This window comes from Rhinatrema bivittatum, chromosome 7 (genome assembly GCF_901001135.1).
Source record: "Rhinatrema bivittatum chromosome 7, aRhiBiv1.1, whole genome shotgun sequence".
Classification (NCBI taxonomy): Eukaryota; Metazoa; Chordata; class Amphibia; order Gymnophiona; family Rhinatrematidae; genus Rhinatrema; species Rhinatrema bivittatum.
The window spans coordinates 214,703,688-214,718,190 of record NC_042621.1 but is presented as its reverse complement, the minus strand read 5'-3'; the positions used below and the strand labels follow the sequence as shown (position 1 = coordinate 214,718,190).

The 14,503-nt window shown below is 44.4% G+C and overlaps 1 protein-coding gene across 1 annotated transcript in view; it reads right to left on the bottom strand.

Moving 5' to 3' along the window:
- Window positions 1–13,784, bottom strand: part of MINPP1 (multiple inositol-polyphosphate phosphatase 1) — a 170,714-nt gene extending 156,930 nt beyond the window's left edge. The window contains exons 1-2 of the mRNA XM_029609803.1: window positions 12,772–13,784; window positions 7,132–7,329 (exon numbers count right to left, since the gene is read on the bottom strand). Coding sequence (XP_029465663.1) covers window positions 7,132–7,329; window positions 12,772–13,402 — 829 coding nt within the window. The 5' untranslated portion in view covers window positions 13,403–13,784. The remainder of the gene's footprint in view (window positions 1–7,131; window positions 7,330–12,771) is intronic.
- Window positions 13,785–14,503: the final 719 nt, after the last annotated feature.

The window sequence follows — 14,503 nt, the reverse complement described above, 5'->3', positions numbered from 1 at the left end:
GGGACGGTAGAGACTGCCTTCCTGTTTCACTCAGGGTACAGAACCATTTGGCCTAAAAACTGGGTCTCACTGCTGGGGTTTACACACATTGTTGATGTATCCACTGCGTACAGGGGGCTGTGATGGATTTAAAAGTTTTTGCTGCCCTGAGATGCTGTTGCTGCTGCAAGCCTCCTCCTTCATAGTGGAAGAGGCTGGCCCCGGAACAAAAGCTCACTGTAATGTCTTGGCAACTCAGCATCTTGTGCTATGCTTTCTGCTCTGCAACGAATGGGCTGATATCACCAGGAGCCTCCCCAGTCCCATGCATGCTACCAGGACTGCAAAAAAAAAACAAAAAAAAAAAAAACTTCTTTCCTTAACAGAACAGGAAAGAGTACCATCTAAGGGGGCGGTGTCCCGGGTCTTCTGCAGCATTTTACAGTGCTCGGAACTTTGCTGCCCCAGGCAAATCCAGACCTGATGTGGAGGGTTTGTTTACTAACTGTGCAAGCCAGAATGTTACATTTAGACCAGGTTATAATATTTGGTAAGTCATGTGTAAATACCATTTCCTTTCATTTGTTTTTAGAGGGATCAGGAAACAACTATCAAAATGGTACTGATCTAGGACACCTATAAGAGTACGTTATCTCATCCATGATATGAGAGCCTGAAGGGTACAAGGGCCAGGAGAGCAGCAACAGAGGCTCTTGTACTACACTTCTCTGTCTGTTTACTAATTCCATGCTGATTTTGTGTGTCTGTCAGGCACACTGGTGAATTACATGTTTGCGTGTGCCACAGTTTGAGCTTTTCAATGCTTCATTGCCTTTGCTCGAGTCTCCTGTCCTTTGTGCCATCCTGTGCGCAGTCATACTTTCTGGTTCCAGTTTTGTTTCTTTTGGGGAAGGTTGGGTGCTGCACACAATGGAAAGGCACCTGTTATTACTGTTTGTAGCCAAGTGAAGAAACACTTGCTTCCACCTCTCGTTTCCCCGTTTCTTTCTTCCTTTGTTTTCCTTCTGTACTATACTGTGTTTTGGGGACCGTTCTGAGACTGCGTAACTGCTTCTCTAAAAGGCTTAATTCCTGCAGTCCAGGTTGTGCATGTATATAGGCCTGGTATGAGGTGCTGTTTTAGATATGAATCGGTTTATGCTGTGGACTGTCTAGTTTGGTTCCTTCTGGGGTCTGCACTGCTTTTTGAAAGAACAATGGAGGAGTGCAGGTACCGATTTGTCTTTTCTCCCTTTTCAGTCCCAATATAACACTGCGAGGTCTGGTCCCTGCAGGGTTTGAACTGGGGATGGCAGGGGTATGACGACAGATGCTCTAACTGATGGGCTAACCTGATAACATAGGAAGAGATCAAAGCCCAGTGAGAATGGCCTGAAAGATAGGCTCCAAATCTATGCCTCAAGGAGCCCCCCTTCATTGAAGAACCCAGGAAAAGAGACTCTTAGGAACACAGATGAGCTCATGAAAACTGTTCAGTTTCTTGCCAAAGAGCTTTGGCCCTGCGTTCTGACTCTGGACTTGACCTTGCCTGCGACCTTACTTATCCATGCCTGGACCATGCCTACTCATCTTTGGACTTCAGGGAACCTTGTTTTGGGACTGGAGCTATTGGCTCCCTGTTGCCAAGATGAAAGCTGACCTGTTGTATCTGTTACCTGGTATAACCTATAGTAAACTGCTGGATCTATACCCACCCTGCTTGTCCATCTGTTCTTTGGGAACCCATGAGTATACACTGCAGAGGAGCCACAGTACCTGAGAAGGGAGGCTGCCGAATCCCCCAGAAATGCTACCAACAATCCCCCCCATTATCCTGGATGGAGCCAACAAAATTTGACTTTTATTCTCTTTTGTATGATAAATTTTAAATTTGCATGACTTACCGATGTGTAAGCGTGATTGATGTATATAAGTGCAGGAGTCTGGATACATGTGTACAGTGTAGGTAGATGTATTATACGGTGTATGAGATTGACTGAATATGAAGTTTAATTCATAGGGGGACACGTTTGGATAGTGAGTTTGTTGAGAAGCCTCTGCAGGTAGTAAGGGTCTGGTAAAGCTGTTTTCAAACTAGTAAATGCCATGATCTCAGTAGTGTCTTGTTATGGATCAGGTCCTGGTTAGATGTAGGGAACTCCACCCTTGGAGTGGTGCAGGACTGCAGGGCAAGGCTAGGGCTAGTATTTTGCCTAATCAGCCCTCTCGCCCACAGATTGAGCCCTTGGTTTCTGGTGTCCAGCAGGTCTCTATAGTGGCAGGCCATCATGGTGAGACTGGAGCAAGGCTTGGACAGGAACCGAGTGTAGGCAAGGACTGGAGCTTGATTAAGACAGGACAGGACAAGGACAACACAGAACATAAAGGCCGAAGGTGGCGTTAGGCAGGAAAAGCCCCAAGGGGCAAAACAATGGAAAGGTCTAGGTAGATCAGAGAACAAAACAAGGCCTAGATAGGCCAGACGTCAAGAGAAGGCCTAGACAGACTGCAAGGCAGGGAAAAGAGCAAGAAGGCCCTTAGGCCAGAAATCAAGAAGCAGGAAGGTCCTTAGGCACCAAGGCAAGGCAAGGCAAAACAAAGATAGGGCTAGAAGGCCACAAGGCAACAGTGGCTAGGGCAGGGATGGCGAACTCCATTCCTTGAGTGCCATCAACAGGCCAGGTTTTCAGGATATCCAGAATGAATATGCATGAGATAGATTTGCATACAATGGAGGCAATGCATGTAAATCTTTTGCATGCATATTCATTGTAAATATCCTGAAAACCTGGCCTGCTTGTGGCACTCAAGGAATGGAGTTCGCTATCCCTGCGATAGGGCAAGAAGCCAAGGGAAACTCGATGTGAAAACGAGGAGTGTTTGGCAATGCTGGATTATGCAGAGCTGAGGTGTATAGATCCAGCAGTTTACTATAGGTTATACCAGGTAACCTATAGCCACCAGGCGTCCTCAGCGAACCATGGTATAGATCCAGCAGTTTACTATAGGTTATACCAGGTAACAGATACAACAGGTCAGCTTTCATCTTGGGTGTGGTGCAGACAAGACTGGAGCCATGGTTCGCTGAGGACGCCTGGTGGCTATTTATTTATTTTTAACTTTTATATACCGATATTCCTGTATAGAATACAAATCACACCGGTTTACAATGAACAAAACCTCACCTGTGAGCGTTACATGGAACAATTAACAATGAAAACTTTGAATAACTGACATTGAACAAAATGGGAGACATTGATTAAAACAAAGCATAAACATTTGCATAAATGAGATGCAAGGACTTAAAGCTAGGAGGCTGCACCATAGGCTGAGCTTGATGAGCCGTGAGGAGCTGACGGGGACAGCACAACACTCCAAGGGGACCTCAGCTAGCAGGGAGGAGTCATAGTCTGGGTATGATGACGCTGTATAGCAGGTGAAATCCTAACATGTCTTTTTAAAAGCATTGAGAAACAGCTCAGAAATGAAACAGTTTCAAATTTCTTTCCTGTCACATTAGGATGGAATAAGAGTAAAAAGAAAGAGGGTTGCACAGCTCAGCTTCTATGATTTTCTATGGCAGAAAAAGAAAACAAAATTCACATTTTCCTCCCATAGAAAATAAGGAGAGCTACATGGCTGTAGAGGAGGCTACCTTCTCGGATTTAGTGAATAAGACCTTGTAGCTGGGTGTGGGAATAATCCTTTATGAGCAGGGGCTGAAGGTGGATCAGAGCTCAATAATGGTGGCTAGACCGTCTGCATATTCTGAATATTTTTTTTTTGAGCCCAGATGAATAACCAACTTTTTGCCTCATCCAAAATACTCTGGATAACGATTAAATATTCTCTTTTATGACAGCAGATATTTGCAAAAAACATGGAATTCTCTTGCTGTCCGCCAAGCAGAAATTAATGGTCTCCTTCTGCTGTTTCTGAATTTGATGTTTTATTATTAATTTCATATCATGCTTTTGGAACTGTTATATGCCTTTACTTCATATGCATCACTTTTCAACTTCATATTTTGTTATATTTTATATTTGGGGTTTTCTTTTGTTCTACGCTTTCTTTTGTAGTAAAGCATATTATAATAAGAAGAAAGATTATTTAAATGCTTATTATGTGATTCATTTTCATACACATAGACCAGTGTTTCACATCCCAGTATCGGAGGCACAGCTGGTTTTCAAGTCACAATGAATAGACAAGGAGATATGCAAACACCTAATCTCTAATGTATGCAAAGCTCTTGCATATTCATTACAGATATCCTAAAACCAGACCAGTTAGGTGTGCCACCAGGATAGCGCTGGAAAGTACTGGAAGAGAATGTAAACTGGTCCAGCCAGTTAGCAGCAAACACATATCAAGAGCTGAAACACCCAATGCATACACAGACGCAGTACTCACAAAACAACAATCCCGGCACGCCTGGACATCACAACTGTCCTAAGCACTGGTTATAGATAAAGCAGGACAGCACAGAAATACCTCCACCATTCAAGGGGACATCCAAAGCATAAAACTCTTGAACCCCTCAAGAACACAACTGTTGATCCTGACCATATTAGGAATGAGCAGCTAGACGCCTGCAACAGGAGCACAGCACAAGGACCCCAGCGGTGCAGGGCGCTGAAGACACAGCACTCACGCCAGCAGAATGAAAAGATCCAGGCAGCCAAGCCAAACAAATTCCACCTGGCCTGTAGTCCACGAGCATCCCATTTAGAAACCTGCCCCCAACCCCACTTCACATGTTGACTGTGCCGTTTCAAGGCTTGCTCTTGTTTCTGGTCATGCACAATAGTGCCTCAAAAAAAAGAAAACTAGGTTCGCCTGGCCACCTCAATCTTTTCGTTTTAGGGCTTTGAGTGTGAGCAGCATCAAGTAGGTTTTGTGCTTTCCTCACCTCATTAGAATAAAAGAATATTTAGGATTTTTTTTTTTTTTAACACAAGACTCAGGATGGTAGTTTATAACAAGCAGTAAACGGTAAAAGCACATAAAAAAAACCCCGTTACTATTTCACTGACAGACTGTACAGAACTTGGGTGCTAAGGTATTCCTTTGTCTTCTTCTCCACTCCAGCCAGGTTTGTTTCAGGAGATGACAGAATATGGCAGTGATGCTTGCTCCTGCTTATTAAGATCATTCCTAGGCATGCAAACTTAGACCTACATTTACTAAGCTGCGATATGGCTGTAATGTGTGAAAAACAGCGTTTATCAATGATATAGTTCTAATGTGTCGATATCGCATGATATTCGCAATATTGCATGGTTTTGTTAAACTGATATCCACCCCTATTAAGACTACGGTAGCTGCTTTACATGCATAAAAATGCCTAATGAAGCAAAGCATATAAAATAATGCAGCTGATAGAATAAAAATCAGCCATGTCATTTTATCGTATTTCAAGGGGACATCGGGATGAAAATGTGCATGCCAATGCCCCCGGGAGGACTCAAAGTGCTCTGCTGCCCAAATATAACGCCCCCTCCCCAACAGGCCAACTCTCCCTGGGATCTGTGCAGACCTCCACTCACCCCCCCCCCCCCCATCTAGGCAATACAGACTGTAAAATTAAAAGAAAAAAAGAAAGAAATATATGGTGAGTTTTAGAAAGGAAGCTGGGTGTCACCACATATCTCATTTCCCAAACTCCCTCACCCCAGCCAAAGACCCCCCACCGATGCCCTCCAGATCCCCCTTCCAAAATAATTAGGCCCTGTTGATCTAGGGTGGCCCCCGGACCCTCCCTACCTAAAGGGAGACTCAGATGCTATAGGGTTGGCCCAGAGTGCCTCCCAGATGCAGGCTGGTCAATACCATATTCCAAATTGTACTGACCAGCTTTTGCCCTTATCGGGGACCACCCTAGACAACCAAGGCCTAATTTTTTTAGGAAACAGATCTGGGAGGCAAGCCGACTGCTTCCTTATCAAGGGCCTTTGGTTGGTGCGGGGTGGGGAGGGGGGGGGGGGGGGAACATCCCTATGCACCATTTTTTCTTTTAAATTTTATGGTCCCACCCTGCCTCAATACTTGGCAGAGGGTGCGAGTGGGGATGGATGGGATCTGCACAGATCCACTGGGGGCCCTTTAAAACAATGGCAGCCCCAGCATGAAGTGGGCCACCCACTGTACGTTTTTTGGGCCCCTTCTGGGAACCTGCTGTGATATTTTCTTGGGGAGAGCAAAATATCAAAAGAATGCCCCTCCTCGATAAAATATCGTGGCTTCATAGATCTCCCTATTAGCTCCATGGACCTAAAAGTGAATAAGATCGCTTTCCAATAACGAGGCCAATATTTATTATGTTTTTAGTGGACCAGTTATCTGGCTAAAGTTAGCTGGATAACTTGTCATATATATTCAGTGGGATAAACGTTCCGTTGAATATACCAGCCCTAAAAGTTATCTGGTTACCTTTAGCTGGATAACAAAAAAAAAAAACCATAACCAGCTATGTTTGAGTATAGCTGGGTAGCTTTTCTTTGATATCCGGCTAAGTTGTACTATCACAAAAGAAAAATTGAAATACATAATTGGGCCAGTGGCCCAAATCCTTCCCTCCCCTCCAAAATAACTTATAAAGGCCCTGTCGAGCCGTGGTCTGCTCACCCTTAAAAACTGTAAAATATAGAAAGACTTCCACTCCAGTGGAGGTAAGTTATTTTGGGCAGAAGAGAACTGGGGTACTGGCCCATTTACGTACTTCAGTTTTTCTTGAATGAAAGCACTAGTTAGCCAGATATCTTTTAAAGATTTCCAGTTAAGTAGCACGTTACTTGGCCACACAAGGCTGGATAACTTTAGACCTGTTCAGAAGCAAGACTAAGGTTACCCGGCTAACCTAGCCATACATACCCGATATTCAGCTAGGTTAGTCAGATAACTCAATCCCTCCCAGGAATGCCCCTTTTTTTATCTGGCTAAATTGTAGCCAGATAACTACATATCCAGTTATAATTTAGACGGATAAGTGATGGAATATGAGTAAGGCAACAGAGAATACCTGTAAAAAAATATACATGCCAGGTGGGTTTTAGGAGTCACATTTGCCATTTAGACAGATAATTAGTGAGTTATCAGTCTACCTCAACATTTCTATCTTCCTTAAATAAACACCACATAAAAAAGAAGCACCTGCATTCAGGTCCCTCACTGGTAAGTGCAGAGCAGATGCAATTTTCTCCAAAACCCTCCTCATCTCGGGACCTTCCTCAAAGGCCTCCACTTGATGCAGTGCTGTATCGTTTTCTTCTATGTGGGTCAGAAACTTGGGACAATGATCGAAGAAGCGCATCAGTTCGTCATTGATCACATACTGTCCACATCCTGCATCTGCAAAACAAAAAGTACAATTATTGTGGCAACCGCGAACAAAAGATGAAGACGTTTCCATTATATTCGACGGATTCCAAACTCCAGAGAAACCTTAACCAGCTATTAAGCCTAGAGACTGCCCTCGGTACAAAGGCAGATGCCTAAAACGGCAAGGGGTTTGGTCCCACGCTGCACCTAGGGGGAACAATCCTTAGTGTAAGTTTGTTGATTTTCACAAATGGTACATAGAGAAGTCTAGGTGTGCTAGTTGGAACAGATCAGTATCTGAAGATTCCCTTCACGATCAGAAAGAATTAAAAGGAAACCAATGTGTTCCCCCCCCTGTGCGTGAGGGAATTAGCAATTCATTTATTTGCAGAAGTATCTGCAAAAAGCACAAGACTCCTACAGGAAATCTAACCTCAGTGTCACGGGGCCGGGCTGCTGAATCTGATCCATGCAGCACTCTGCTCTCAGTGATTTTAAAATGAACTACCTTCTCCTGATGGCATTCAACATAAGATCGCAAAGAAGGGATCCAAGAGGCAGCAGAGCATGGCTGTGTCTCTAATTTTCCTTGTTTGTATTGCCTCATGGGCAAAAGCAAGGGAAAATGCCGGTTTTACCCCTCAGAGCCTGGAACATCCTCTGTTTGTGGCCCTATTGATCAGTTCATGTGGGGAGAACCAGGTTTCGGAGTGCTGTGGCTGCGAGTGCTTTCAAGAGGAGTCATCGGCCTCCGCCCCTCTTAACCTGAATGCCAGATTATCCCCCAAAACACCGGTGACCCACCACCAGACCCATGGGCTGGATGGAGAACCAGTGCATGACCAGCCAGCCCGGGCCCTGGGGATGTCATCAACTCAAACCAGTCTGACTGCGTGGGAGCCACATCAGCCGGAACCAGCATTGAGTGGGGAAGGCATTTTTGTGACTGCTTCCTTGGACCTGTCCTCTTTTGGGTGATAACTATTGGAAGAAGATGGAAGATCGGTGGAAGGGGTGAATGGAGGATTGCTGCAATTCAAGCTTCTTTGCCAGGGCTTCCTGAGGATGGATTTGTGGTAAAGATACTGGAGATTTTCACCTAGAAAGACCTGCAAAGTTTACACTGGAAGCCATTTTGCCTAGCTATTTTGAACTTAGGCAAATGCCTTTCTGAACAAATTCTTCCTTTAACAGGGTCCTAAGGGAGGCAAAAGTAAAAAAAAAAAACTTTTAGTTCTGGGGGAATTCTGTGCTACTGCAGAATTTGTGCCGAATTCTCCCTTTCATCTTGCAGAATCCAGGCCACACCACCCCTCAGAGTACTATCACAGGCAAGATCATGGCAATAATTAATACTTGCTCCAGAAGCCTTTCTGGAAGAGCATGATCCCTGGAAGCACGTGGAAAGTAGCACACAGGGTGGGCAGACCTCTGAAGGCGGTATGAGAGCTGTCACGGGGGAGGAAGAGAGAGAAAGCACTGTACAAGGGAGAACACGACTCATATCTACCACTGTAAAAGGGGCACTGGTGTTAGTAACATTGGTCAGCCTAGGGTGCTACAGACTCTTGCTAAGTGAGAAAACTGTAAATACTGGATTGCACGGAAATGCAGAATGATAAAATATTGTGCTATTTTGACAAAAATGTGCAGAATTTAGAAAAATGTGCGCACAGAACTTTTAATTTTTTGGTGCAGAATTCCCCCATGAGTAAAAATTTGAAGACTAACCAAGCAATTGCAAAATGTATTACCATATTTTCCGGTGTATAAGTCATGGGTTTTTCACAAAATATCGTAGGTGCGTCATACACCGGTGTGACTTATCTACTGCATTTTTTTCTCTCCCTCCCCAATTCGTCCGCCACACTCTGTGCACATCCACACGTATGCCCCACCACCACGTACCTCGTACACATGAGCCACCCGCGCATCATCAGCCACTATCACTGCGTCAGTCAAACAGGAGTTGGAGAGGTGCGTCTCATCCACCAGTGCAACTTATCTATGGATTTTGCCGGCAAAAGGTCCTGTTTAGTCAGGGGGTGTGACCTATACACCGGTGCAACACATACACCGGAAAATACGGTACTGTTCTGGAAATCAAAATTGAGAAGACAGTGCCTTGACTAAAACAAAATGTATGTGAGGAATAAAATGGAGAAGCTGGAAGATATTGTTAGGCAGCATAATCAATGCTTGATCAGTTTTCCCTGTTCGTTTTTGGATTCTCCATTGGATATGTTTAAGACATATCTTACTGAGGTATTCCATATTGTTTCATCCTCTCACTCCCTTTAAGAAGAGGGTAGGAGATATAGAAAGTAAATGGAGTAGCTCAAGTCTCGCAGGATAGCTTGGAACTGACTGCATCATTACAGAGTTCTTTGGAGAACACTGCAATGTTGATTCACTTTTACAGTGGATCCAGACCGTGATTGGCTGCTGTGATAATATTTTACACATCATCTTTTTGCAACATAGAAATGTGTGCATTTGCTGATGGACTGTATCTAAAGCAATCCAAAGAAAAGTCCTTTCTAGTGCTTGTGAGCAAGAATACTGCACTTAGTGCTTCTTATTTTCTTACATTTGCATGCAACTGCTTGATAAAATATCAGGAAACTAATTATGTTTTCTCTGAACCATCTCAGCCTTCATTGTTCTTTAGTGATAAGTTGGGACCTTCATTTTTGTGTTTGTTTTTTTTTTTAATTTTTACCTAGAATTTCAGGGTTTATTATGACAAAAACAAAGAGGAGAAAATCAGTGGAAAAATGTCACATTTTTCTGGGTAAATATTGGAGTTTATTTTGGTGGACAGAAGCCAGGTACATTCTTCCACTCACCAGCATCCCTATCTCTAACTCGATCCCCTGCCCCCACTAGCATCTCTTTCATCCATCCCCTATTACAACAGCAGTCAGCCTTTCTCGTCGTGGCTCCAGGTGTCTCCTTCGGCAGCAGGCTTACTGAGGCTCCCTTGCTGTGCAGCGCTGCACTTCTTTTTTGCAGGGCCAAGGAGCCTGCCGGGAAGTGCTTTTGGTAAGCATGGTCTACTTCAAATGCTGCATTGGTGGTACCAAGCAGCAGGCACTTTGGCTGTTTAAGGAGATGGAGAGGGGGAGGCAGAACTTGAAATGTCGTATCTGCAGAACTAGAGAGCTAGCATTTTCACTGGTAGGGGCAGGACTTAAAATGCTGCAGGTGCTTTGGCCCGCACTGGCTTCCAGTCGTTACTGGAAATATTTCTTTATGGAGAGGGTGGTGGATGCTTGGAATGCCCTTCTGGAGGAGGTGGTGAAGATGAAAATCAAAGAATTCAAAGGGGCATGGGATAAACACTGTGGATCTCTAAAGGTTAGAGGATGGAAATGAAGAAAAGGATGCATAGGGGTAACTTGCTTATGCAATGGTTACTACCCTTAACAGAAAGCATGAGGATTACTACCCTTAACCAATAAGCCTTGATCCTTTTGATGTAACTGCAACATTGCTCTCCACTTTGGCAGCAGATGGGAAAGGGGAATTTGATTCTGACAACAACTAACAAGGTCCTCAACTATTACAATCTAGGGAACGGATAAGCTTAGGGGTAACCTGCACAGAGCAGCCATTACTACCCTTAACAAAAGGCATGGGGATTGCTAACTTTAACTAATAAACCTCGATGCTTTTGACACAACTGCAATTGCTCTCCGCTTTGACGTTGGGTGGGGGGGGGGGGCGAGGAATTGGATTCAGGCGACAATCAAACACGGACGCTGACTTTTACGGTATGGAATACTGATATACAGTAATAAGGGAAATAGCACAGGCTTGCTTCTATGGCCAAGTTCATAAGCAAAGCACATCAAGCAGCACTATCTGAATGTTCAAGGCGGCTCATCACCCAGTAAAAATGTGGTTAGCAGTACATTTTTATGGGTTATCATAAAGCTTGGGAATAACTGCATGGAGTACAATTGCTACCCTTAAGAGAAACATGGGGGTTACCTGCAAGGCAGGCAGATACTACCATAAGAAGCTTGCTGGACAGACTGAATGGGCCATTCGGTCCTTTTCTGCCATTATTACTATGTATATAATATATAATATGTATGTATATATATGTATAAGTTTAGTTCTACTGTTCTATGCACCCCTTGTTTCTATGTAAACCAGCATGATGTGACTTGTTCATGAATGCCGGTATATAAAAAACCTAAATAAATATATATAAAATTAATCCCATTGTTTGATGCTATTTAAATGAACAGATGTGCAGCGTAAAACCAACAAAAGGCAAAACAGAAACTACTGAGCATATGGGATATGAGCAACAATGAAAATACAATACACAATTTAAAGAAAAATGCCAAAAGCATATAAGCAGCCAGAATATAACTACCACAATAGAGGGTTTTGACTCACTATTTTCCTCCTGCTCCTTTGGGTTTCCAGCTAAACTGGATCTAGGATGAAGATCTGGTGCCAGAAGCCTTCATTTATGATTACCTGGGGATTTCCCCCTTAGTTTACATCCACCTCCTGATTCACTTACTCCACTCTTTATAGTGACAGTCCTTGGCCGGAACCCTGCACTAATATGGGCCCTAAATCTGGCCACCGAGTGCTGCCAGCATGTGATGGTGGAAGCTCTCCCTGAAGGACTGTGAATGCTACTTCTATCATATCCCCAGCTCTGGCCAGACTGGGAAGGAGATCTGAGCTACAAGTCGAACCAGGGCCCCTCCAACTGGCACCGGTGCGGATGCATTTTAAAAGCATAAAAATAATTTATGTTTAAAATGCACTATTCTTTGATTTAGAAAAATTGTTACTGGCCACAGGGTAACAGTCTACATTTACACACATTTTACTACCGTTACTTTGTGCATGGCTGGACTTACTATGCAGATTCATCTTTCTCTATACAGACATAATCCCTGTCTCTCAAGCACTGCAGCCTCACAGCCTGAGCCCTTAGTGCCAGTGATGCAGATCCGTCACTGATGGAATTATTTTTAGGGGATTTGGGTTTGATTCCCAGATCAGGTCTTCTGATCGTCAGACCTGCCTAGGCGGAGGGTCCCCGGTCATCACATGATGGTGATACCTTGTGGGCAGATTTAGGATTGCATAGTTCCTGAAGGAGTCCTAATATGTGGCCTCAGCTGAAATAACTGGGCTAAGTGACTTGAGAGGAGATATAAAAACAGAAGAAAAAAAAATCCAGAGATATTTCCAATATTATTTAATGTTATTATGATTATTATCCCAGCCCTAGTTCTAACTGAGCTGGAAGAGCAAAGGAGCAAGAAGAAACTGCCAGGCCACCCCCAGAAAAAAAATTATGTACATATCATGTTTTTCTTCTTTAATTTACTGACAATAAATGTAGAGACAGTTAACAACCCTGACTACACATTACAGAATATACTAATATATTTGTATATTTTGTAATGAATAGTTATATTTATATATAAATACCTGTAAGATCATCTAATTGAGTCTTTTGATGTCCAAAGTAATTCTGCATCAATCCATCAATAAAAGCAACAGTGCTGTTGACACATCTGTGTTTGGAGCTGGTAATAAATTTTATCTGGCAGTTCTTGAATCTCTCCCACGTAAATAGAGATGGGTACATGGATGCCAGCCTGACTGCCAAGTTCTTCATATCCTCTTCACCCTTTGTTACCAGCTGCCCATCCATCAAATCCGTGTACCACATCTTCCACATCTTCAAATCCGTCACCAGCTCTGTATCCCCGTCTGATTTCTCTTTAATCACACTGTAGATCTGCTTAAGTTTTTTTATCTGCTTGGTAGTGGGGTACCTGGTGCCATGCCTGATCACAGCAATCATTTGTAGGGGGGTGCAGCTGTGAGAGAGGAGTTCCGGGTCCTGGTTAACCCGCAAGGGGTCTTCCAGAAGGTAAGGGTTGACATCTTCGTATCTAGTCTTGGTCCCGAAATAGGCGGTCTGAGATAAGGGACAGAAAGCAGCTGAGGTATGGGTGCAGAAGTCACTTGAATAGCAGAAACGAGTCCCAGAAACCAGCAGAATCAGGGCTGAAGTAGAAACACTCTGGCTCCACCTTAAAAAGATGGAGTTCATGGTGACAGCTTGGTTCCCGCAACAGACCACCGGCTGCTCTGGCTTATATCCTGCCTTCCGCCTAAACCAGGACGGACTCTGTCAATGCCCGGACAGAGCCTTTCCTGTTACCCGCTTTGTTTCCACCTCCGTTCTAGGTAAAAACCAAGAGGGGCTGTGCATTTCACAGCGCAGGAGGAGGGACTTCCTACCACGTGACGCCTGTTCTCTTATAAAACGGATCCCGATTGGTCCCCTACAGAGCGCGACCGACGACGCGCTCCTGGCCGCCTATCTGCGGCTCAGCTGCAAACGAAAGCCGCGGGGTTCTTTATCTGGTTTTGTCAGCCATTTCCTGTTCCATAAGCGGTACCATTCTCTTTCCACCATTTAAGAGAGCAGGCAGACGTGATGCTGTGCAGACGCTTTGTTTATCTGATGTTTGGTTTTCTCAACAGCACTAGTCTGAATTTTTCTCCATATGGTTGAGGTCACTGCTAGGATAACCCACCACGGAAGTACGATATCAGGGAACAGCTGACAGGCAGCACGCTAAAATAGATAGATATACTGGATGCTAAAAAATAATAGAATATATCACAAAAAAGGATGCAATTCACAAAAACTCCTGATTTTTTTTCATATTTTAACAACAGAACGGGGGACGAGATTGCCCAAAACCCAAGGAAGGATAGATAATGTGGTCTCGGGCCCGTCCAGCCAGAGGCAGCGATAGAAACGAGCTACAGCAGAGGAAATCAACACGAAGTCGGCGAGTTGACAAGCGCTTATTTGCCCAGCACGGGCTTCCTGTTACCTAGGAAACCCGTGTGAGGGGCGAGGCGATTGCTGCGCATGCAAACTTTCTCTGGTGGAAGGGCGGCAGCTGAGCCTGGGAGCAGCGAATGTGTGAGAGAGGGTGGACTGGACACTTGAGGACTGCGAAGAGGGGGCCTATTTCTGGGTTAGGCCAGGGGTGGTGGTGGGTGTGTGTCCGTGTGTCCCCGTCCCCGTCCCCATTTTTAAAAGTAAAGGATTCTTCTCTCCGGCGCTCCCTGGAGGGAACACCGGAGACTAATAACAGGGGGGTAGGGCCTATTTCTGGGTTGGTCCGCCCCTTTT